General features: G+C 40.1%; 2 protein-coding genes and 1 long non-coding RNA gene across 5 annotated transcripts; 2 read left to right on the top strand and 1 right to left on the bottom strand.

Annotated features, from left to right (window-relative positions):
* Positions 1–2069: 2069 nt before the first annotated feature.
* On the top strand, positions 2070–6210 carry LOC5521027 (D(2) dopamine receptor). Its single transcript, XM_032366232.2, has one exon. The coding sequence runs from the start codon at positions 4328–4330 to the stop codon at positions 5447–5449; it is 1122 nt and encodes a 373-aa protein (XP_032222123.2). The 5' UTR covers positions 2070–4327; the 3' UTR covers positions 5450–6210.
* Positions 6211–10809: 4599 nt separating this feature from the next.
* LOC116604170 lies at positions 10810–12761 on the bottom strand. Its single transcript, XR_004290941.2, has 2 exons — positions 12648–12761; positions 10810–10960 (listed from the first exon to the last, which is right to left on the bottom strand). It is a non-coding gene; the product is annotated as an uncharacterized LOC116604170 (long non-coding RNA).
* On the top strand, positions 12111–23006 carry LOC5520922 (calmodulin). Of its 3 annotated transcripts, none has more exons than XM_048729375.1 (5): positions 12111–12285; positions 17373–17400; positions 20097–20240; positions 20808–21050; positions 22060–23006. In XM_048729375.1, exons 1-5 carry the CDS (start codon positions 12232–12234, stop codon positions 22089–22091), a joined length of 501 nt encoding a protein of 166 aa, XP_048585332.1. In that variant the 5' UTR covers positions 12111–12231; the 3' UTR covers positions 22092–23006. The 3 variants fall into 3 exon arrangements, with proteins under 3 accessions (XP_048585332.1, XP_048585333.1, XP_048585334.1); XM_048729376.1 differs by lacking the exon at positions 12111–12285 and adding an exon at positions 12823–13127; XM_048729377.1 differs by lacking the exon at positions 12111–12285 and adding an exon at positions 15420–16043.
* Positions 23007–24094: the final 1088 nt, after the last annotated feature.

The following is a 24094-nucleotide window of genomic DNA, read 5'->3' as shown; positions in this document are numbered from 1 at the left end:
ACTAGCCACTTGGTACATCAAAGACATCGGAATAACCGGGTACTATCAACCTTGTACATCAAAGACATCGAAATACCCGGGTACTATCAACATTGTACATCAAAGACATCGGAATACCCGGGTACTATCAACCTTGTACATCAAAGACATCGGAATACCCGGGTACTATCAACATTGTACATCAAAGACATCGGAATACCCGGGTACTATCAACATTGTACATCAAAGACATCGAAATACCCGGGTACTATCAACCTTGTACATCAAAGACATCGAAATACCCGGGTACTATCAACCTTGTACATCAAAGACATCGAAATACCCGGGTACTATGAACCTTGTACATCAAAGACATCGAAATACCCGGGTACTATCAACCTTGTACATCAAAGACATCGGAATACCCGGGTACTATCAACCTAGTAATGAAAGACATCGGAATACCCGGGTACTATCAACCTAGTACATCAAAGACATCGGAATACCCGGGTACTATCAACCTTGTACATCAAAGACATCGAAATACCCGGGTACTATCAACCTTGTACATCAAAGACATCGAAATACCCGGGTACTAGCCACTTGGTACATCAAAGACATCAAAATACCCGGGTACTATCAACATTGTACATCAAAGACATCGAAATAACCGGGTACTATCAACCTTGTACATCAAAGACATCGAAATACCCGGGTACTATCAACCTTGTACATCAAAGACATCGGAATAACCGGGTACTATCAACCTTGTACATCAAAGACATCGGAATACCCGGGTACTAGCCACTTGGTACATCGAAGACATCGAAATACCCGGGTACTATCAACCTTGTACATCAAAGACATCGGAATACCCGGGTACTATCAACCTTGTACATCAAAGACATCGAAATACCCGGGTACTATCAACCTTGTACATCAAAGACATCGAAATACCCGGGTACCATTCACTTGGTACATCAAAGACATCGAAATACCCGGGTACTATCAACATTGTACATCAAAGACATCGGAATACCCGGGTACTATCAACCTTGTACATCAAAGACATCGGAATACCCGGGTACTATCAACCTTGTACATCAAAGACATCGGAATACCCGGGTACTGTCAACCCTGTACATCGAAATACCCGGGTACTATCAACCTTGTACATCAAAGACATCGGCATACCCGGGTAATATAAACCTTGTACATCGAAGACATACAAATACCCGGGCACTTTCAACCTAGTTCATCAAAGACATCGGAATACCCGGGTACTATCAACCTTGTACATCAAAGACATCGGAATACCCGGGTACTATCAACATTGTACATCAAAGACATCGAAATACCCGGGTACTATCAACCTTGTACATCAAAGACATCGAAATACCCGGGTACTATCAACCTTGTACATCAAAGACATCGAAATACCCGGGTACTATGAACCTTGTACATCAAAGACATCGAAATACCCGGGTACTATCAACCTTGTACATCAAAGACATCGGAATACCCGGGTACTATCAACCTAGTAATGAAAGACATCGGAATACCCGGGTACTATCAACCTAGTACATCAAAGACATCGGAATACCCGGGTACTATCAACCTTGTACATCAAAGACATCGAAATACCCGGGTACTATCAACCTTGTACATCAAAGACATCGAAATACCCGGGTACTAGCCACTTGGTACATCAAAGACATCAAAATACCCGGGTACTATCAACATTGTACATCAAAGACATCGAAATAACCGGGTACTATCAACCTTGTACATCAAAGACATCGAAATACCCGGGTACTATCAACCTTGTACATCAAAGACATCGGAATAACCGGGTACTATCAACCTTGTACATCAAAGACATCGGAATACCCGGGTACTAGCCACTTGGTACATCGAAGACATCGAAATACCCGGGTACTATCAACCTTGTACATCAAAGACATCGGAATACCCGGGTACTATCAACCTTGTACATCAAAGACATCGAAATACCCGGGTACTATCAACCTTGTACATCAAAGACATCGAAATATCCGGGTACCATTCACTTGGTACATCAAAGACATCGAAATACCCGGGTACTATCAACATTGTACATCAAAGACATCGGAATACCCGGGTACTATCAACCTTGTACATCAAAGACATCGGAATACCCGGGTACTATCAACCTTGTACATCAAAGACATCGGAATACCCGGGTACTGTCAACCCTGTACATCGAAATACCCGGGTACTATCAACCTTGTACATCAAAGACATCGGCATACCCGGGTAATATAAACCTTGTACATCGAAGACATACAAATACCCGGGCACTTTCAACCTAGTTCATCAAAGACATCGGAATACCCGGGTACTATAAACCTTGTTCATCAAAGACATCGGAATACCCGGGTACTAGCCACTTGGTACATCAAAGACATCGGAATACCCGGGTACTATCAACCTTGTACATCAAAGACATCGGAATACCCGGGTACTAGCCACTTGGTACATCGAAGACATCGAAATACCCGGGTACTATCAACCTTGTACATCAAAGACATCGGAATACCCGGGTACTATCAACCTTGTACATCAAAGACATCGGAATACCCGGGTACTATCAACCCTGTACATCGAAGACATCGAAATACCCGGGTACAATTTATTTTTGTAGCTCAAGGCTTGTGTTCAATTGTCTCTTGATTGAATAATCTTGTGAGAGTCGACTTAAACCAATTGAACGATGATAAAAAAATCTATTAGTTAAAGTCTTGAAAAACTAACAATAAAACCTTGGACAGCAAAATTTTAAGTACAATTTTATTGTCTTATTAGCTTGAAAGAGGGGACTTCATAGCTCACGAATGACACTGGTTTGTTGATATGGGAAATTAAATGCCAAGATTTTAAGAACATTTCATTTCAACCTCGATGAACAGCCGATAATTCTCAAATTAGATGACATTGAAAAAGACGTGATTTAGATCAACCAGCATGCAAGACTTCTTCTAGAAGTATCCTAGAATGCCTGATAGATATATCTCATTCCGAGGAGAACGCATCGCAAAATGTGTTTGTATATAACAACGGACACAGTGGTACACGCCTTTATTGTCGCTTAAGAGCAAAAAGCTAAATAAAGCGGAACAAGAAGAGATATTTTGAAAACACGAAAATACGTCGATAAGTCGCGCGGGCTATGTCCAAACTGGCGCTCATATTTTATTACTGTTTTGTGTGAACAGTTTTTTAAAGTCATAACATACAATAAGTTTAATTTCCTTTCTCAGTACACCATGTTTTTACCGATAAGAGAAAATACAAAGATTTATTGCTGGTTTTCATTAATATTCCGCATGAGCCACTAATGTATTTATCTTGGCCGGGGATTTAGATCGTAGCTATTGACTTATTACCTAATAAGCTCTAATCTTAAACATCTAGATGGCTAAAAAACGAAAGGCCTTTAATTTTAGAACTAAGAGCAATAAATTCCTTTGTAATCTTATCTTTGGTCTTATCCCTGAGTTTTGCGGGCGGTTTTTTTTTTATTAAAAAGGACACGCAAACGACATATAGAATGAAAGCTTTTCGCTTCCTTTTTAGACCAAAAACATCCTTTTAATTATATTAGAAAATAAACGCTCAATACTCAGTACTTATATAGCCAATAATGACGGTGAAAACAGTGGAATTGCCCTGGAGCAAGAAAGTATCCAACAGATATCAATGTCGGTAGATTTATCATATGTTTTCTGAGCGGTTACTGGCAGTTCTGTCACCAGCGCGGTTTAATTTTATTTATGTGACATCAAACAATTTTTGACGCCCAAAGAGATAAATATGCAATTTGACCCCCACTGCCTATTAAATTTTCCCCAGAATTTAATATCTCCGCAAACGTACTTGTTTGTTCTGTACACTTTATCTAAAGACTTCTGAGAAAACAGCGCAAATAGACATAAGGCTCAAAGGAAGACATGTCAAAGTGCAACTTCAATGCGCATGGCGAGTTTTTGCGCTCACCGCCGTTTCTCGCGCAGTATAAAGGGATATAACCTAGCTTTGTTTGCATGTAAGATCTATAAAAGCCCGCCTTCGGTGGTTCACGCCATCCGTAAGAGTTCCGGAAACCTTTCCGAGCCTAGAGGGAGAGCTGAGCGATGTTCCCGTCAAAAAGAAGTTCTATTGTTGGCGTAATGTAAATCTGGGCATTTGAAAAGAGGGCGCTTTAGCTAACGACGCACGTCATAGGAAGAGGAAGCAACTCATCAGTAAAATCACAGTGCTTAAAGGTTGAGCAGTAAGTCTACGGCATCGGTAAAGAGGGGTAGGGACGATGGACCTCCATCCGGACCAGAACTTCAGCTTACTCATGAACAACACAGTGAGTGAAGAGCTCGATCGCTGCAGCGTACGGCCAAGCGTCACGAACCTCGTGTTGACTGTTGTTCTGAGCATCATATGCGCCGTGGCGTTTTTTGGTAATGCCGCGGTTCTAGTAACAGTGGCGTGCTACCGATGTCTTCACAGCGCTACGTACATCCTCCTTGTGTCGCTTGCAACTGCGGATTTGCTCGTGTCGGTGTTCTCGATGCCCTGGCGCATCCACCAGACGGTGAGAAACAACCACTGGTGTCTGGGAATGGAACTGTGTGCTTTTTGGATATGGATCGACTCGTTCGCGTGTTGTGCCTCCATAACGAACCTCGCTGCGGTGGGTGTTGAGCGCTTTGTGGCGATCAAGTCCCCATTGAGGTATCATTCATTGATGAATAACGGCAATGGCTTTCGGATTGTTTGCTTTGTTTGGCTTTACTCTATAATCTGGGCGTCGCTAGGAAATCTTAACTGGAGCAACCCAGGGAACGCGGTGTTCAAAACAACTAGCATTTGCGGAAAAAACGACCCGATTTACTATACAGTAGTTGCAATATTTGCATTCTATATGCCTCTCCTTATAGTAATTCTTACCTATTCCTACCTAACCCACATTGCCCGAGTCCACGCGAAGGCCTTGCAGAACCTAGTCTCTCCAGAGCCGTGCCGGCCTCGTTCTTCCACTCTGACTCGAGATCGTATAGCAACATTCAAACGTGAGATTAAAGCTACTAAGATGATAGCGGGCGTAGTGGGCGCTTTCTTTATATGCTGGTTTCCATTCTTTGTACTTGTACTGAAAAGTCTTTGGTCTCCGTCCGTCATTCATCCCGTAATAGCAGAATTCAACAGCGTTCTCTTTGTTACCATTTTGCCGAACTTGAATTCAGCTTTAAATCCATTCATATATATTGCGTTTACACGCGAGCTGAGACAAGCCGCTCTAAGGCTACTAAGACGCGTCCAGATTGCCGTACTGTGCAAGCGAGATGAGAACGCGAATCAACTCTGGGCCCGTCCCATTCGCAGCTCGAACAAAGCAAGAGCGATGTCTGCAAAGACGGTTGAGTGTAAGTTGTGATGATTCCATTTATTGAATCATTTGAAGTAATTACCGGCAGTTAAAATAGTTACTTTTCTGACGCCAAAATATACATGCGCATGTTATGAAATAGCTGTTAAGCCATTTCAATGAAATTATAATACATAGAAGAACACTTTAGGCAAAGCAAAGCCAGGAAAGAAATAACAATGACAGTTTATTTAAGGGAGGTTTAGAATATTTATTAAGAAAGCGTAGAAAGATAACATGGAAAAAAGCAACCGGGGAGCTTAGGCCAAATGCGATTTTGGTCTGTATTGTTCGGTGCCACCTCGTTAATTCGACCATTTGACTGGCGCACATTTGGTGGGATTGAAGAGGTTGCGGTGTTTTTATTTTACAGTCCATTTCATTCCAGTTGCTTCCCTAACATAGCCCGGAACTTTAGCATTTGCCGGAAATATCCTGATGTTATCAAGTCTATGAGCTTACAAAAAGAAAGAAGCGTTCTTTAGAGATAATGTGATAACAGAAACTGAATAATCGCGGAAAAATTTCACTTAACTATTCGGTATTTGACCGTCTTAAGTCAGATACATTCACTGTGCTGTTAAAAAAAACAAGATCACTCACAATTTCTTTTCTTGATACATTACGTGTTAAAAGACATGGATAAAGCCGGAAAAAAAGTCCTTAAGTTTAAGTATTATCCGTTGGTCTTCCGAGGTGGGTAAATATTGAGCAATTCATGTGATGAGAGCATGTCAAAGTCACTCAATAATAAAAAGATTCCTCCAAAATTCTGTCTTGTCCCGCCCCGCAGAATCGAAGTCCGAGTTGTGCGTTTCTATCACTTCTACTAAGCATTCCACAAAGTCAATACCTACCGTGAAGAGAAAGGGGGCGGGGGAAGGGGGGTAGAAAGGGGGCGGAGGAAGGGGGGGGGGGGTAGAAAGGGGGCGGGGGAAGGGGGGTAGAAAGTGGGTGGGGTGGGGGTAGGGGAATAGAAAGGGGGATGTACGTACAAAAGTGGTCACGTTATACATGCTTGATTTAACAGCTACTGTGGCCAAATAAGAAAGGTACCCAAATAGACTTTCTATTCAACATCTTAAATTAAAAAATTATTTTAATCACTTAAGCCTGTTAGCATAGCATGCGTGTACAAATGCTTTTAATTATGAAAACGTCTGTGTTTTATATAGAATTGCTTATGTGTGGGTGAAACCCTACAAACAGCCATCTCGAAGATCCAGCGCTTCTCCTTTTTCTGCCTCTCACGCAATCACAATCACACGCCATGTGTCCAAACCCGATAAAGATGGTACTTTCCTTCCTTTTCTTATCCTTAGAAATACACTGGAGATATTTAATTTATATACAGCAATGCCCTTAGCAATTATTCATGCGCCGACGCCCTGTCACATTAAGAGGTCGGCGTCCTACCGGATCCCGCGGTAATGTTACCATTCAAGTGAAAAGGGGCAAAGAAAGAATTCAATACCTCCAGTTTATCGATGATAAGAAGTTTGAGGATCTTCAAAGACCACCGCTATTCCATAGCAATAAACTGCACATTATACATACAGTCAAGAACGTATACAAAAGATCTTATGGTATCAGTTGCTTTAAGCTCGCTCTTTTTTCTATAAAAAAAAGCCTTGATTCGATTTCATAAGAGGGATTAAAGAATTGTAGACTCGACCTCCTTTTCTAGCTGTGCTTTTCATGTATTTTCATGTTTTCACTGTGTGTTTAGTGGATATCAAGCTAGAGACCTCAAGCTCTCTCTAGCTTTCAAAACAAAATAGCCCTGATTTGATGTAATGGGGGGTTAAAGTGTGCCTCCTTATCTCGTTGCGAAATGACTGACAAAATAACTAAAGGGATAATGAAGAAAATAAAAAGGGAATTCTATTAAAATAAGTAAATAGCAGTGCCATTGCGCCCATAGGGGAGGGGGAGTATTTTCTAAAATTTTCTTTTTAAGGAAATGACTAGTACACTAATCCCCCCCAGATTTCACAATGACTCTTTATCTTATACCCTTACCCCCCTCCCCCCTCTAGATTTCGGAATCGTTGTGCATTGTGTTGACATTGTGGGACAGTCGACGGTCGATTGTCATTGGACCTTATTTTTTTAATAGTAAATCATCTCTGTGTACAAACAGTGCTGTGAAAGTATGCAACGTCGCATGGCCCAACAAAGCCGTGCTGTTTCAACATGTTGGAAGCAGGGGCAGATCCAGGATTTCCAAATTGGGGGTGAATAATGGCCGGATAGACGGCTTATAACTGATACAGTGGTTCTTGGCGCGTCACTACATAGATCTTACAATCCTTTACTCTGAATTGGGTCGCGTCTGCAAAGTCAAGCATGCGAAGGAAAATGGACAGTACCTCCCTTCCCTCAGACATTTACTCTCTTCAAAAAAAAAATTAATCCTTTTTGCTCAATAAGGGGGGTGGAAATCCACCCAATCCACCCCCCCCCCCCCCCCCCCCTGTATCCGCCCCTGGGAAAGACTCCAAACTTATTGAGGAAAAAGCGAATATTTTGACGGATGCGTACTAAAAGGGCATCGCTGTTGAGAAATATGCTTTTCTAGCAATGGATAGGATGGATAAAGGATTCCAGGGAGCTTTCGTAACAGTAGGACGTTGAATACTTATTTTATCGCGAGAAAACAATAGAGAGAAAAAATTATTTGGTCCATTCGACGTGAAAAGCTGATGTGATTGATAGAAGTGACCAGAAACTATGGTGACACGTCCCTGGTTAGCCACTAAATACTCATATTTTACAATGTGACTGCATATCACGTGAAAACAGATAGCTTACAAATTATTTACACGTGATGATCTGAGCATTTACCCATCAAAAAATACAAGTGCTTAAAACCATGGATATATACTTCATATACTGTATATATTGTAAAACACAAAAAGAAAACTGAAATAAAGTCACAGACAATTGATTAGTTTAGGGGTTTTTTTTCGGAGCGCAAACTTGTAGATCCAGCATGTTATTATCTCTATGTCTAGGCAGTCCATTACCAAGGCGGAACTGAGATGTCGCGATGTCTCGCTTAAACAAGTAAGCATCAGACAAAAAGAGATGGAGAAAATAGGTGCTAAGTTATCGTGATAACGTCTCCAATACATGACGAGTTTCTATTTTTATAGGAAGAAGGCAATTATAGGTTTATAGTTCTAACTCTCCCACATTTATAACCATTTATAAAAAGAAAAACAATCGGTAACGTAGGTTTGTATACGTAAATAGAGCCGATCTTGGGAGAGGGGGAACCTGATTTCTTCTGGGGTAAACCTGAGAAAATCAGGTTCACACCAGTTCCCCGTCCCACAAAATTTTCTAGCTACGGCCATGTTGATACTTTCCTGTTCAAAGTAGGGGTCTGGTAGGCAGTATATTGAAAATGTTCCAGCCTTATCCCAGTTTATCGAGGCTTTTCTACAACTCATCGAAAGCAACTGAGTACAGTTTAATTGACATCACTGTGACAAGCAATAAATTGCCCGAAAGGCATTCAAAAGCCCGTCGAGACTCCTTTTAACTAATCAACTAGGATTATCTTGAAGTTGACTCTGGTAATTCAGTAAGTCATAAAAATAGTTTTAACTGAAAACAGGATAGTTATATGCCCCGTGCATAGATTTAGATTTGGAAATCACCGACTTAACCATTGTCATCCAGCCTGACTTACTACGACAACGAACGCCATGTCGCATAGCATTAAAAGCTGCCCACTAATTACAATGACAAAAAATGTTTGTATTCATCCTTTTCCTCAGTTTGCTCTGATCGCCATAAACAATAAGATCATGAGAGCACGTCAGCTGGAATGCACGGAGAGCAAATAGCATCTCTATCCCGTGAGATAAAAGACTGTGGGAAAATGCAATTTCAGCAGCGAACCTGTTGAAAGATAAGCGGTTGTACACCCGACACACATTTTAAAATCAATTGAATCTATTGAACATCCCATTCGTCCGTCCTCTGTGCCATCCCCTTCTTCTCTCTCTTCCGTGTCACCCCCCCCCCCCCCCCCCCCGTTTCGTGTCATCCCCTCACTCTTCCCCTTTGTGCCATCCCTTTAGTCCCCGCCCTCAGTGCCATCCTCTTCGTCCGTCCTCCGTGTCATCCCCTTCTTTTCACTCTTCCGTGCCATCCTCTCCGTGCCATCCCCTCCCCTCCGCGCCCGTTGTGTCTCGCTCTCGCTGTCTCGCTGCACAAGGGAGATTAGCTTCCAACATGTTGGTCTCACTGGATTCATTGTACCGACGCACGTAGCATGTGCTGACGCACGGAATACAGCTGCCTTGAGCCTCAAAGAAACATCAAAATTAGCGTCACGTGAAAGTAACTTAGAACATCTACATGGAAAAAAAAACAAAGCACTCTGCTATTTCAGGAAAGTTAATATAAAAGCTATGTGTGATTTCCGAGAATGTAATACCTTGACTGTGTATTTCAGCGGGGTAAGACTTGGACTGTGGATTTCCAAGAGGGGTAATACCTGTTCATGGTCGGTAATAGATTGGCTGTGAATTTCCAGAGGGGTAATACCTGGGCTATGAATTTCTAGAGGGGTAATACCTGGGCTGTGTATATCCAGAGGGGTAAAACCTGAGCTGTGTATTTCCAACATAGGGAAAAAACCTGGGCTGTGTATTTTCAGAGGAGTAATACCTGGCCTGTGTATTTCCAGAGGGGTAATACCTGGGCTGTTTATTTCCAGAGGGGTAATACCTGGACTGTGCATTTCCAGAGGGTTAATACCATGGGCTGTGAATTTCAAGGAGGTAATACCATGGGCTGTGAATTTCAAGGAGGTAATACCTGGGCTGTATATTTCTAGAGGAGTAATACCTGGGCTGTGTATTTCCAGAGGGGTAATACCTGAGCTGTGTATTTTCAGAGGGGTAATATTTGGGCTGTGAATTTTTAGAGGGGTAATACCTGGGCTGTGGATTTCCAAGAGGGGTAATACCTGGACTGTGGATTTTCAGAGGGGTAATATTTGGGCTGTGAATTTTCAGAGGGGTAATACCTAGGCTGTGAATTTCCAGAGGGGTAATACCTGGGCTGTGTATTTCCAAAGGGGTAATACCTGGGCTGTGAATTTCCAGAGGGGTAATACCTGGGCTGTGAATTTCCAGAGAACTAATACCTGGGCTGTGAATTTTCAGAGGGGTAATACCTAGGCTGTGAATTTCCAGAGGGGTAATACCTGGGCTGTGTATTTTCAGAGGGGTAATACCTGAGCTGTGTATTTTCAGAGGGGTAATACCTGGACTGTGAATTTCCAGGGGGGTAACATATTGACTACGAATTCGAAGAGAGGTAATGCCCTGACTGTTGAAGCTTTTCTCGTGTAGGTTCAATTAGTTTATTCTCGTATCTCAAGGATATCTTCTTCGACCTCACAGCTAGCCTCATTATTTCGCAGATTCCAAGTGTATGTTCACTTTGAAGTCTATCACCACCTTTAATGAAAGTACTCTTGAAACGGCTGCCGCATTTCTATAATTCATTCAAATTGCAAGATAAGGATTTTTTGCTAACATCACGGATTCTAAGGAGACTTTAAACCAGGCAAACACTGAACTTAATTTCAAGATTCACAAATGTTCGTCATCCTTGATTGACTAGCCAATAGATAAAAATAGGTAAAAAATACCGTATATGAAGCAAGACGAAGGAAAATGGATTTTGGTTCGAGTGAGCGGAAGGCTCCCTCCTGCGCAATACTTTGTGTGTCGCTCATTACCATTACCATTGCTCCGCATAAACTTTATTTATGTGGAGCATGGAAACGAGCGACACAGAGTGCCCTGCGCAGAAGTAGAGGAAGGCTAAATAGTAGCCTTTATAGTATGACGAGGCTTGTGTAAGCCAATATATTCGTGCACTCGGTTGCTAAAGAGCCAATCAAAGCTCGGATCGTGTATTAAGGGAGCTCCCTAATTCAATCAGTGAACAACGAACATTACATGTAAGCTGTTTGTGGTTTTCCCCTTTTTATGCAGATCTCATCATATTATTCGGATAATATGTTAAAAAAATTGCTAAAATCTCAGCGTGCTCTAGTTTGTTTAAATAGAAAATAAAGATAATTGCATTGAATACTAAGAGACCGTCAAACACACAAAAACCTAGAGGACAATTGTCCTTTCCTATTTTTCATTTGTCACACATCCTGTTATGAAGAAAAAAAGCTTCAACTTGATAAAACATGCGTTCAACGTGCGTGTTGTGTATAGCGTATAAATATACAGATGTTTAGAGGAACATTCCTTTTAAATAGTTTCTCCATATTGGGATAATTTTTTTCTCTCTGGCCTTGGATATAAATTCCAAGAGTGCTTTCTCCTTGGATCATTGTTAGTTAGAAACATGTAACGTACGAGGATGCAAGTGCGCTTACAAAGATAGCCAAACAAGGGCAGAAGTGCCGTATTTCGGCTATTACTTTATCTTTGCTCAGACAGTAAGTGAATTAAATGCGTTCCCAGCGGTTTGCTAGACGCAAACTCCTTTCAATCATGGGCGAATCATCTTTCCTATCAACCACAGCAATAGAACCCTTAATAAAAAATTGATTGTTGGCAAGGGGTCGATAAAAAACATAAATACTTTATTCGCGAACCGAAACAAAACTTACTGGTAGCGACCTATCAGTTATGGGGCGTATAACATAAAACAACGCACAAACCGTCTACGCCGTGAAAAGTTTTCTAAACAGTACGGAGTTTTCGAGAGAAAAAAGAAAGCTGTCCTTTCAAATTACAATCATGGCCGATGCTTTACATTCAGTTCCGACTGACCCCAGATTAATTTCGGCAATGGTGAGTAGCTTTAGTCCTTGTCGTTATTATATATATTCTTCTAACTATCATAAAATTGCTCTCAGGGAAGATGCAATAGAGTTTGCTTCATTCACCAGGTTCCGATGTACCGGAATCTAAGCAAAAATACCTTTTAAGTATACATTAACGGGAATGACAAACCCTCAAATGTACTTTTGATACTGCTAATCTCAATATGCTTAATACAAGCTCAACTACCTCACGTCTTAAATGCAATGTGCTGCACTAAATAGCTAAAGCGGCCGAAAACATGATAACATGTCTTAAGAAGTCCATCATGCTTTTAGAAATTCAAATAGTTTTGTCTTAAAAAAATCTAATTTTCGAAGCTCAGAAATTACCTTTTGATTAAAAAATGATTATCATCAAAACCCGAGTTAGCACTTGGCGGCGAGTGTTTAGGGCAAGCTTTGAGTAGATTCATACTTCCGGGTGGTTACCATGGAGATGCTATCTCGTAGATATCTCTTTATGTGGTCAGCTGCCGCTCTGGTTTAAAGCAAACGATGTCAAACATCTAAGCACGCAAAACTAGTCCATCGGCTAGCCCGCCTTTAAAGCTCCAATACCACTGTCTACCAATAGAGTGCTAGAGTCAGGGAAATTGCCCACGGCCTCGGTAGGACAACTGAAGCGCAATTATAGTTTGTTACCGTGGGGATTGAACCAATCGGAGTATTCCTCCGTGAAAACTGTAAGACTGCTGGGATTCCCTCGTACGCCAGCGCACAGCTAGCTGAGCAGTGCATACATCTTCCCGCGCGCGCGTTCTTAGACCTCGACTGATGTCAACCAAGAGAAGCCTGCCGGAGAGTCTCGAGGTAATCAAATATTCAACGCTCATACTTGCCTATCAAAAAGAATACCGCATTGATCACCCGCAGTAGATTTTGTATTTTCAAGATAAAGTATTTTGTGACTAACTTAAGGCGCAACGTGGCAATTTATTTTATAGAATAGGAAATAGATTTTTTTTCTGAGGTTTTAAAAAGAGCCCTCAAATCTTGAAAACTCTTAGATAATTCAATTTTCCAAATTTTTCCGGGTGAATATGTGAGATTTATGGTTACCCGTTGATTAAGGGAGTCTGTCTCGATGTTGTCGTTAATATTGGCTTGAGATAGTATACAGAATATCCATAACTAAGGAAGAGCATTGGTAGCCGCAATACATAGATTGAAGTTGCATGATCACTGGTAATTTTACATTTCTAAAAGCCAAACGAGATGTAGCATAAACAATGCGTGTATTCTATTTGTATAGTCCCTTCCAAATCGGCTGAAATGCGACTCTATTACGAAACGAATATGTGTATCTGATTGGCTAGAGTCTCATATACAAAAATACGATTTTTTTTCTAAGCCGTCTCGTTAAACCGGTTCTATTATTTTTGAAATAACAACAATTGTGTGGGGATTTCGTTGAAAGAATTTTATATGGAAAATAACAAAAGTACAAATAGATGAAATATGTCTATGAAGAAAGAAAATTTTCCTTGAAAAATAAGCAAATCTAAGGTAAATCATTTTTTAACACCATAGAATATTTTCATCGCTTAATCACATGAAGAATTATAAACAGATAAACAGTATTATTTACTAGAGAAAAACATCGTACATGAGATGACGCGTAACTATGTTCAATGATTATGAGTGTTTGTCGAACTGTCTTAAATATCCTGAAAAATGGTTTGCATTTCATGTACATCTCTTACAATATCTGCTCTTATGGAACAGAATTCGATATAATTACGTAATCGGGTGCTAGTCTGTTGAAAAAGAAAAAGCTGTTAGTAATTTGTAGAACAGGAATAGCAAAAGATTGAATAGATTTTCCCTTATATAGAAAGCTGGTTGTAATTTGAAAAGTTTTTTTTTATATACGAGTAAAAAAGCAATTAGTGAAGAGCGGAATTATTTTCGCATTAGCAGCACAAACCTCCTACACAGTCAAAATCCATTAACGAACCATGCACGCTCAATATACTACAAGACCTGTAGGGCTTAATTTACTTATGGGTAACTTAGACCGTTTTTCTGCGCAGTAAGTCAACATAATATTAAGGCATAATAGACAAGTACAACTGTGCCCTTGTCTTCACAATAAAATATGGAGAAAAAAATAAAACGTTGGTTCAATACTATAATGCGAAATTGATAAACAATAGTTCGGGATTAAGAAATTACTGCAAGGTAGTACAGTGCTTTCAGACTTAACGACCATTTTAGGCAATAAATATAAAGGACAACATAAAACGCGAGGCTGCAAGTAGCTCAGTGCGAGTAATAGTACCGTGACTTGTCTACGCAATAGATAAGACCATGAAACTAAAGTAGTTCAGACAATTATCCAATGTATATTATTATCATGCTTTTGACAGGGGTGATTGTAGTTTTGTATCAACCCATAGGGGCGGCGGGCTAGATAGCATTTGTTCCCAATAATAATAGTAACAACAACAACAAAAGCTATAAATTAGCTGAGCTGCCAAAACAGCATCATTAACTACAAAAGGACGACGAAGGTGACAACAATGAAAAATAACAACAACGTCAACAACAACAGCATTACAGGCAACACCACCAACATGAACAACGGGAACTTGTAGCCACTAACAACAATTCAGCAACATCGTCAACAAAACAAACCATTAAAACAACGACCCAGCAACTCTATAAAACAAGTAAATAAATTCAAAGAAAGCAACAATCCAACAAAGGGAACAAATATGATCATGGATCACAAATATGAGTAGATCATGTGACGTAAATTTGAATTAGATATCCCAGCCATGCATCCGCCACCTCTGGTGTAGAGATATCGTTGCTTGTAGAAACCATCAATTGAGTATAATAACAATGTTTCCCTCATCTTTTTGCGCTACACACATCACATCAAGTACGCTATATTATTCTAGTAGCAGCGAAAAGAACTGAGCGAATAAAATAAACGAATGCAGGACTGATTCCTGGGTCTATAAAAAGATAGTTGCTCACTGCTTTTATTCCGAATCAATCCTTTTTTTTGGCATAAATCTTCTTGTGCAAACAGACCATGAAACTTTCATAAAAACGTGCTTCTAGATAGTCTATAACAATGATTCGTGACGGAAAAATCAGACAAACAGCTGGTTATTTTTATGACTGCCTGATTGAAATGAATTTTTGTAGCTTTGCCTCCGTTCTTACTTCCCTTAGATTTCGCCGCCCCTTTTTCTTATCAAAAAGGATGACCAAGGTCTGATTTCAAACGGTTCACGGTTTCACTTTGACTGAATGTAGCGGAAGGCACCGTTTGTTTTTTTGATTTTAGCAATGTTTTCCATCTGAGCCTTAGGCCCTTTTTGATCACCGCCAACTGATATCCAACATTCGGGAAAGTTATGAGAAATGCGGCTTTCCATGACATTGATAGATGTTCGTTTATTACCGACTCCGTTTTTGGCATATCGCTCGTTCCAGTAAAATTAAAGCGCAGCAAAATAGGAAAAGGTACAAGAATATATAATTATTTGCATATGGTTTTCCGGAAGTGAATTATGGTAATATTTAAAGAGAGCAGTGATTCGCAGACTAGAGCGAACTGTTTCGTGTATTTACTAGACTCCCGTATCTTGGCTTCTTTTGACAGCGACTGGTCTATCCGACATTTCGCCAGCACCAGATTCATTGACCACTAAGTTCATAACAGCTTCAAACTTGGTGAATCTTTAAGAGACTTCGTTCATGGATTTTGAGGTATACTGCAAAGCTGGCTCTTGATTCAGGTGTCTCTAAAAGATTTGGTTTTAGCGCCTTCTCAACTAAGTAGTTTTCAGAGAACGAGACACTATAAATCTATTCGGGAAAGCGGTTTATGGCGACAATGATTCAATTAATCCCGAAAAAAAAAGAAAAATAATAATGATCATAATATGTGTGCAACTTGGAGAGAACAGTGAAAAAAGAACATTAAATAATTAAATTATGGTTGGGTCTAGCGATTTTAAGGGAATCCTAAAACTACAGGGGGCTTCGTCTATCGGCGAATAGTTCAAAACAATTCTCGCTTTTGAAATTGAATAATATTCTCAAGTGCTTATTTTGGTCCGTTTAAGTTTTAAGGCCAATGTAACCGCATAAAACATCTTATGCACAAACTAATTTTTTTTACTGTCTCACCATTTATTTTAGAACTAACACAAAATCGTTATAAATCTATTGAAATATCATGTTGTTTTACAATTACATCAGAGTTACTGCCTGTAGCATTGACTCAGTGACATTCGTAAAGATACAAACTAAGTAATATAATATTCCCCGCGATTTTTCCATGGTTATTCGAGGCTACCGTAAAATTATTCCCATTTGTGTTTGCTTACCATATCCTCATATATATTATAGAATATTGGGCAATTCTTTTATTTAGACAATTCCGAGACAAATAAAATGAAATTCGCTTAACGGCTATGAAAGCTTTGTCTTATCTTCCAGCAGCTGCTAAGCTTCTTGTCAAGCAGTTTTTCTTGATTACTTTTGCGTTGACAGAGGATGTGCGAACAAAGCAGACTTACATTAGCATCAGGCCGAGGAACAATTGATCCTGGATATCCCCCGCAAAAATTCTAATTCAGAGAATGATAAAATATATGCATATCCTTAGTTCGCAAAATCATTTTTATTCAATACCAGTTAGTAGCAACTACAATGACTAAACTGTAGTCGGGCATTGTGTAGTACATATGTATTATTCTTTCAAATTAACTGTCAAGTATTTTTAATACTTAAAAGTGTAGACATTTGCGGGATACGGCTCAAAGGACCAATTCCATTTCGGTATTTTCATTACTCATTTAATACCGCAAACCGAAGGGGCGCACCAATTAAGGTGGCCAGCACCTAATTATTTGCTTCATTTTGTCATAAATAAGATAATCTTTTTAAATTGTATTTCTATTTTTGAAATAGTCCAAGTTAGTTCAAGGGACATGTTAAGCCCCAGCTAATGTACATTTGCCGGTAAATCGCCATTACTTTTCACCATGGTAACGATCGCCTAAGTTACTTTGTTTATTTTTTTTTTTTCAGGACAAGTTAACAGAAGAACAAATCGATGGTAAGTACAAACTACAAACATTTAATCAACTGTTCCTTGATTGTTATTCGCATGTAACAAATAAGTTACCAATTGTTTGGTTTTGGCCAAGAAAGCTAAGTGTCACACGGGGTATTGGGCATCTCATGTAGAGAAATGTTCACTTTGCATGTCAAAAGGTAAACTAATACTTAAACCTAGTGCTTATTTCTGTGATTCTGACTTCCTCCACATATTTCTTAATTAAAGCCGCATTGTCACCAGTTTACTTTCGGAGTCCGACGGAAAATGTATTAAAATCCGAGATATTTAACAGGCCATCCACTCTAAATAATCAATCACATCCTCAAAGAAACTTCCAATAGACACACTGCTTTCAATATTTTGAAATATTGCTCGCGTTTCCTGTTAAAAATCATTGAGACATTGTTACGTTATTGACCGGAAGCAAACTGGTGACAATGCGGCTTTTAAGCACTAACCTGAAAGGGTGCACCGGCACCGACCTTGAACATTTACAGGTCCGTACAACGGGGGGAGGGGGGGATAGGTGGGATGCGCCCCCCCCCCCCCCCACCACCACCACCACCACTACTACCAACCTTGGTCACCACAAATTGTGCCATTTTCTATTGAACGATTGTCAAATACTATTCTTTTTTTCGTATAAAACCTATGACCTGGGAACGTGCCTGGTATTGACATATGTGGGGTGGGCAACCTGTTTATGTACGATCCCACGTCTTTCCCACGTATTAGCCAGGTAACTCCTCACTCAGATATTTAAGCTATAAAATAAAGACAAAAACACTTTTTGCCTTGCATCTTAGCTGAGCAGTGACCTCAAACAGGACATCTTACGGCTTAGAGACCACCAGGGGCCGAAGCAGATTGTAATTCCATTTGCTAAGGGGTATCTGATGTGGCAGCCCACCCACCTCCCCTTACCAACAAGTCCTCTTGTCATTATGTTGGAAACCCTTTACCGTTAGATCATTTAAACAAGTCAGTTGCTTTTGTATTGTGTTATTCCTGTATATTGGATATTGAGTAAGACTAGATTTTCACTGAAAATTGTTTATGCGGAATTTGGGCGTGATTTTTTTATCTGAAAATAAGTATGACGAAAATAAACCAGTAACAGAACATTTTGTGAAGAAAAATATACCATGGGTGTAGTTTTAGGGGTATTTTTATGATAATATCAGCACTGAAAAATAATCAACTTGATCTGGATACAAATCATTCGTTTGCACGTAAGGGCCTTGTTCTTGGTGATTAACTGATCTTTTTCTCTTGATAATATGCACGCGCATTTGTCATCTTCACACCCGGGCATGGTTACTATGGTAATTCCTAATTTCCTTAATCCTGAGATTTAGAAAATCCTTCCATTTCTGTCGAACTAGAACTTTTAAATGCGTTTGTGTCGGACAGTTCTCTATGGTAGCTAGAGACATGCTAGAAAAACGAATATCCACAGAAAGCACAATCAACATAAATTAAGTAATTTATTATATTGATGGGTAAAAAGGACAAATCTTAGGTGCGGTAAGGATGTTTAATAAAAAATCGAATATCCACAGAAAGCACAATGAACATAAATTAAGTAATTTATGATATTGATGGGTAAAAAGGACAAATCTTAGGTGCGTAAGGATGTTTATCCAAACCTTTCAAAAATCCCGTGAGGAGCTTGCTAAGATGATTTATTTTTATGCTGGAAAAATCATCAAGTGATTCAGTGTTTGAGTAACACAGGTTAGCATTTTTCGTTCGTTAGCTGGTTAAAGGAAAAATAAAACGCCGCTCTAAGGATATAACCTCTTAATAAGGACCTGTCACTTGTTTACAGTCATAAAAGTACACAAATGTGTAATTTCCACATTTTTCTCTTACGTTATGTTGGCAAAATGCTTTTTGCTGTACCCATCTATTATTGCTGTGTGTGGTTTTGGTTACTTGTAACATTTCCTTTGTTGCCTTATGGTCTTTCCTTAAATCTTCAATATTCATGGCTACTTTAGTATATGGGAGAAAAGCTGATATGAAATTTTTCGAGCTTCGCTGTCAAATGGATCGAAATTCTTGTATGCGGATTGGTGAAGCCCGAAGCGGCGGTCTGAAAAAACAGGAGCTTTATCCTCAAGCCATTTCAATGCTTTCGATATAATATGTAGATGGCGTACAAAAATATAAAGTTATTTTTCTGGTCATCACATGTTGGGAATTTTTTTGGGTGGGTATATTTCTATTCTTGGTATTTCTGAAGGTTTGACATTTTGGGTTGACGTCACGGCCACCATATATATACAGTTAGGTAACCCCCTCCAATCTGACCAGAAGAAAACGTGAGATTTAACTTCACAGCGTCATGCAACACATATAGCGTTCAAACAGCGATACAAAGCCCAACAGTGCCAGCCGCTTTCCAGGGCCGTAGCAGGGGGTGGGGCACTAGGGGCACGTGCCCCCACCCCACCCCCCCAGTACTTACAAATTTTAAATGGAAATGACCAGTAGGGGCGTGGCTGTACTCCCCATTGTCTTCTTAGTGTTTCTGTATTGTGCCCCCCCCCCCGAATCTTTCAAGTCTGCTACGGCTATGTTTACTCAAAGTACTTGTACGAGGAATTCTAAGCAGTGTTTCAACCCTGTAAAAACTTATGACCCAAAATTCACAGAAAAAAAAACCGATCATAGGTTTTTTTTTTCAGAATACAGAGATGCCTTTAAGTTTTTCGACAAGGACGGTAATGGGCACATTACTACGCGCGAGCTAGGAGCCATTATGCGTTCGCTCGGACAGAATCCCACTGAGAACGAGCTGCAAGACATGGTCAACGAGGTCGACTACGACGGTAAGCGTTATCAGCCTTATTTGGCAAACCTATTTGTCATTTTGCCTAAAAGATTCCTTATTTTGTAAGTACCATCAGCCATTTGCCTAAAAAATTCCTTATTTGGTATTTGGTAAGTGCCATCAGCGTTTTTTGCCTAAAGTATCCCTTATTTAGTAATAGCCATCAGCCTTATTTGCCTAAAGTATCCCTTATTTAGTAAGTGCCATCATCCATATTTGGCAAACGTATCAGCCTCATTTGGTAAGCGTATCAGCCATATTTGGTAAGCGTATCAGCCATATTTGGTAAGCGTTTTAAGCCTTATTATACAAAGCTTTGTAATGTTTCAGAGTGGTAGCAGGGGATGCGGTGGGAAGAGCGCAGTAATTTTCAACTGAGCGCCCCCCTTCCGCCCTACCTCCATTTTGCAAGTCGAACTAGTCGAGACTGATCCTGGGTTTAATTTGCTACAGAAATATTAATTTCAATTGCATTGATTTTTTTTACCGCGGCAGTAAAATACGATTCGGTTCTATAGTCTTTATCTAGGAACAGTCCTAATCTGTTTAATGCTTTTTTCTCCAGGCAATGGCGTTGTTGATTTTCACGAGTTTGTGAACATGATGATAAACCAGAATAACAACACCCTGGACCAAAATGAGCTGTTAGAGGCCTTCCGCACATTTGACGGCGACGACAAAGGCTACATCTTCTCCAACGAGATCCGCTACGTGCTGAGACACATGGGCGAGAACATCCCAGAGCACGACATTAACGACATACTTAAAGACGCCTCACACGGCCGCAAGCGAAAAATCACATTCGAAGGTAACCGTTCTCTCCTTACAGTGCTTTGTTTTCAGTGCGACGTGCGCTAGTGTCGTGGCCACCTTGACAGTTTGATTGACATGAGCTGTTTATCACCCAATCTGTGCCTCAGAGGTTTCCAGCTCATCAATCAATCAATCAATCAATCAATCAATCAATCAATCAATCAATCAATCAATCAATCAATCAATCAATCAATCAATCAATCATGTGAATCTCGCATCCTGATTGGTTAGCTTTTATAAATCTTTAGGTGTGGTCGTTTTATGATGATATCTTATCCTAACAGAAACAATAGACAAGCTTCCAGAATCCGAAGCAGTATGAAATTTGATTGATATCTTGATTTTTTTATGGTGCTGCGGCATTTAGAAAGAGAGCTGATTGTAAGGCTGATTTCCATATAATGTTATGGAAACTGCTTTGTGTTCAGAATGCGATCGGTTGCGATCGAATTGCTGCGGCCGTGTGCGACCCCATGGAACCCAGCCTGTACGCTCATTTGACTATCTCATCGTGTGTTCTTTAACCTTAAACGCATTCTTAAAAGACAGGGTCGAAGCAGGGGGTGGGGCGCTGGGGGCACGTGCCCCCCCCCCCAATATTTTCAAAAATTACAAGAAAATAACCAGTAAGTGCGTGGCTGTTCCCCCCATTGTTTTCTTAACGTTTCTGTATCGTGCCTCCCCCCTCCTCAAAGTGTTCGAGGCCTGCTACGGCTATGAAAAAAATACTCTACCTTAAGTCAAACGGTTTACAACTCGGAACAATTCCATGCTGTCAGTTCCGGTGTCTTTGAACAGGAAACAGTCTCCCTGCATGGTTGACAGTGAGAAATGTAGAAGCCAGCTCGTAAGGCCTAATTTGAATATTGTATTCTCGTTCTTGTCGTGCATCAATCCAATGTGGTGAAATATTTTGATAGCTTCTACATGGCCCGACAGTATGATTATATAAAGTATAATGTAAGCAGGAGGCGAAGACTGATCTTGTTTAATTCTCTTTGCAGAATTTGTCAAAATGGTGAAGCCTGAGATTTGAGTCGAAATCAGATGATTGTGGGAGTGGATTGTGGGCGCCCTGATGCGGCAAAACACGATTGCGCATGCTCAAGACTGTTACTCACCCTTCCAAAGACGCAGGGAGCCCGCGTTGATCAGCATCATTGTGTTTTTTTGGTTCTGTCAATTATGTCAGCAAAATATCACGAATTATGTTGTATCCAGGTAGAAACGCAACTTATGGGTGGCGTAACACAACAGTATGATCATTTTTTATTAATTTTTTTACAACCTAATGATACACCTCGGCGAGAGGGAAGAATGTTTATTCCAACAGCATTTTTCTGTTGTTTGGTACATATTTTTGTATAATTTAACGCATCGTTCTATCCATGCCCGAAAATGTTTGGCAACCATATATAACGATGTGTAAAAAGAGGCTTTGATGACATTATTTGATTACAAGTACGCAAATCTTTTTACAATAACTTTCTTTCAAATATGACAGTTCGCCCTATCCTATAAAATTTTCGATTTATGTCGAGAATAAAAAGAAAACAGCGAATTTAAGTTATTGGACTCGTAGTCAAATACGTCATCATGGAAACCGCCATTTCCTAATTGGCCTTTCTTAGGGAGTGTTCATTGAAAACCATGAGGGGGGGGGGGATATTAGGAAGTGTCTCCGAAAATTTATAACCTTAAAACCTTCTAAAGGGGTGCTCCGACAAAAAACGTGCCCTCTAACGGAGTCTCTGATTTTTTTACGAGTCCGTCTGGAATCCTGGGGGTTGTTAAGGGGGGTCCTCACCGTAAAAAGAATACACTTAAGGGGGGAGGGTGTTCTGGAATTCCCCCCCCCCCCCGCTTTATTGGGTATTTAATGGATGCTGCCAAAAAATATTGGATACGTGAGCATGTTTATGTGATGCTAAATAAAAAGCTTGAAACTGTCGGATTTTGGCAATTTTGAATATCTTCGTTAATAAGATTCACAACATCAGGTTTGGCATCGTTCGACGCCATGTTAAATAACGTCCCCTAACGTCCCAGCATGCTATTTGTTCATGAACTTGACCCAATCCACCACGTAAGAATGGCCAATACGGTTTGACTAAGGACTTTATATACGAGTGCAAACGACAATAACCGTAGGTCTCGTTTTCTATCTGATTTAATGCCGTAGCAGGGGGTGGGGCACTGAGGGGATATGCCCCTCCAATATTTTCAAAAATTATAAGGAAATGACCAGTAGGAGCGTGGCTGTGCCCCAAATATTTTCTTAATGTTTTATGTATTGTGCCCCCCAATATTTTCAAAAATTATAAGGAAATGACTAGTAGGAGCGTGGCTGTGCCCAAAATATTTTCTTAATGTTTTATGTATTGTGCCCCAAAATATCTTAAAAAATTATAAGGAAATGACCAGTAGGAGCGTGGCTGTGCCCCAAATATTTTCTTAATGTTTTATGTATTGTGCCCCCAAATGTTTTCAAAAATTATAAGGAAATGACCAGTAGGAGCGTGGCTGTGCCCACAATATTTTCTTAATGTTTTATGTATTGTGCCCCCAAATATTTTCAAAAATTATAAGGAAATGACCAGTAGGAGCGTGGCTGTGCCCCCAATATTTTCTTAATGTTTTATGTATTATGCCCCCAAATATTTTCAAAAATTATAAGGAAATGACCAGTAGGAGCGTGGCTGTGCCCCCAATATTTTCTTAATGTTTCAGTGTTGTGCCCCCCAATATTTGGAGGTCTGCTACGGCCCTGAAGTATTTTCTCTGAAGTATTTTCTCAAGTAAAAAAGTTAGCCGAGATACTGTGCTAAAACCTAACAAAAGACCTCGACATTTTGACTACAGAGAGCCTCCATGCGATATATAACGGTCACCCCCGGTACCACAGAATGCGTCCGTCTATTTTCAGAGATTGACTAATAACGCCTGTTATACAGTGTCAACTCGATTAAAACCCGTTATAGGAGGACCAATTTTCCAAAATAAATGATTAATCTCGTCTTTGAGTTTGACTTGCTTATA

The sequence above is a fragment of the Nematostella vectensis genome, chromosome 6, assembly GCF_932526225.1.
Source record: "Nematostella vectensis chromosome 6, jaNemVect1.1, whole genome shotgun sequence".
NCBI lineage: Eukaryota > Metazoa > Cnidaria > Anthozoa > Actiniaria > Edwardsiidae > Nematostella > Nematostella vectensis.
This window is presented reverse-complemented; position numbering and strand designations above follow the sequence as displayed.

Bases quoted from the DNA above. Each gene is read 5' to 3' on its own strand.
- LOC5521027 (XM_032366232.2), top strand. From the start codon at position 4,328: ATGGACCTCCATCCGGACCAGAACTTCAGCTTACTCATGAACAACACA.
- LOC5520922 (XM_048729375.1), top strand. From the start codon at position 12,232: ATGGCCGATGCTTTACATTCAGTTCCGACTGACCCCAGATTAATTTCG. The intron at 12,286-17,372 runs GTGAGTAGCTTT...TTTTTTTTTCAG, and splicing joins CCAGATTAATTTCGGCAATG to GACAAGTTAACAGAAGAACA. The intron at 21,051-22,059 runs GTAACCGTTCTC...TTCTCTTTGCAG, and splicing joins GCGAAAAATCACATTCGAAG to AATTTGTCAAAATGGTGAAG.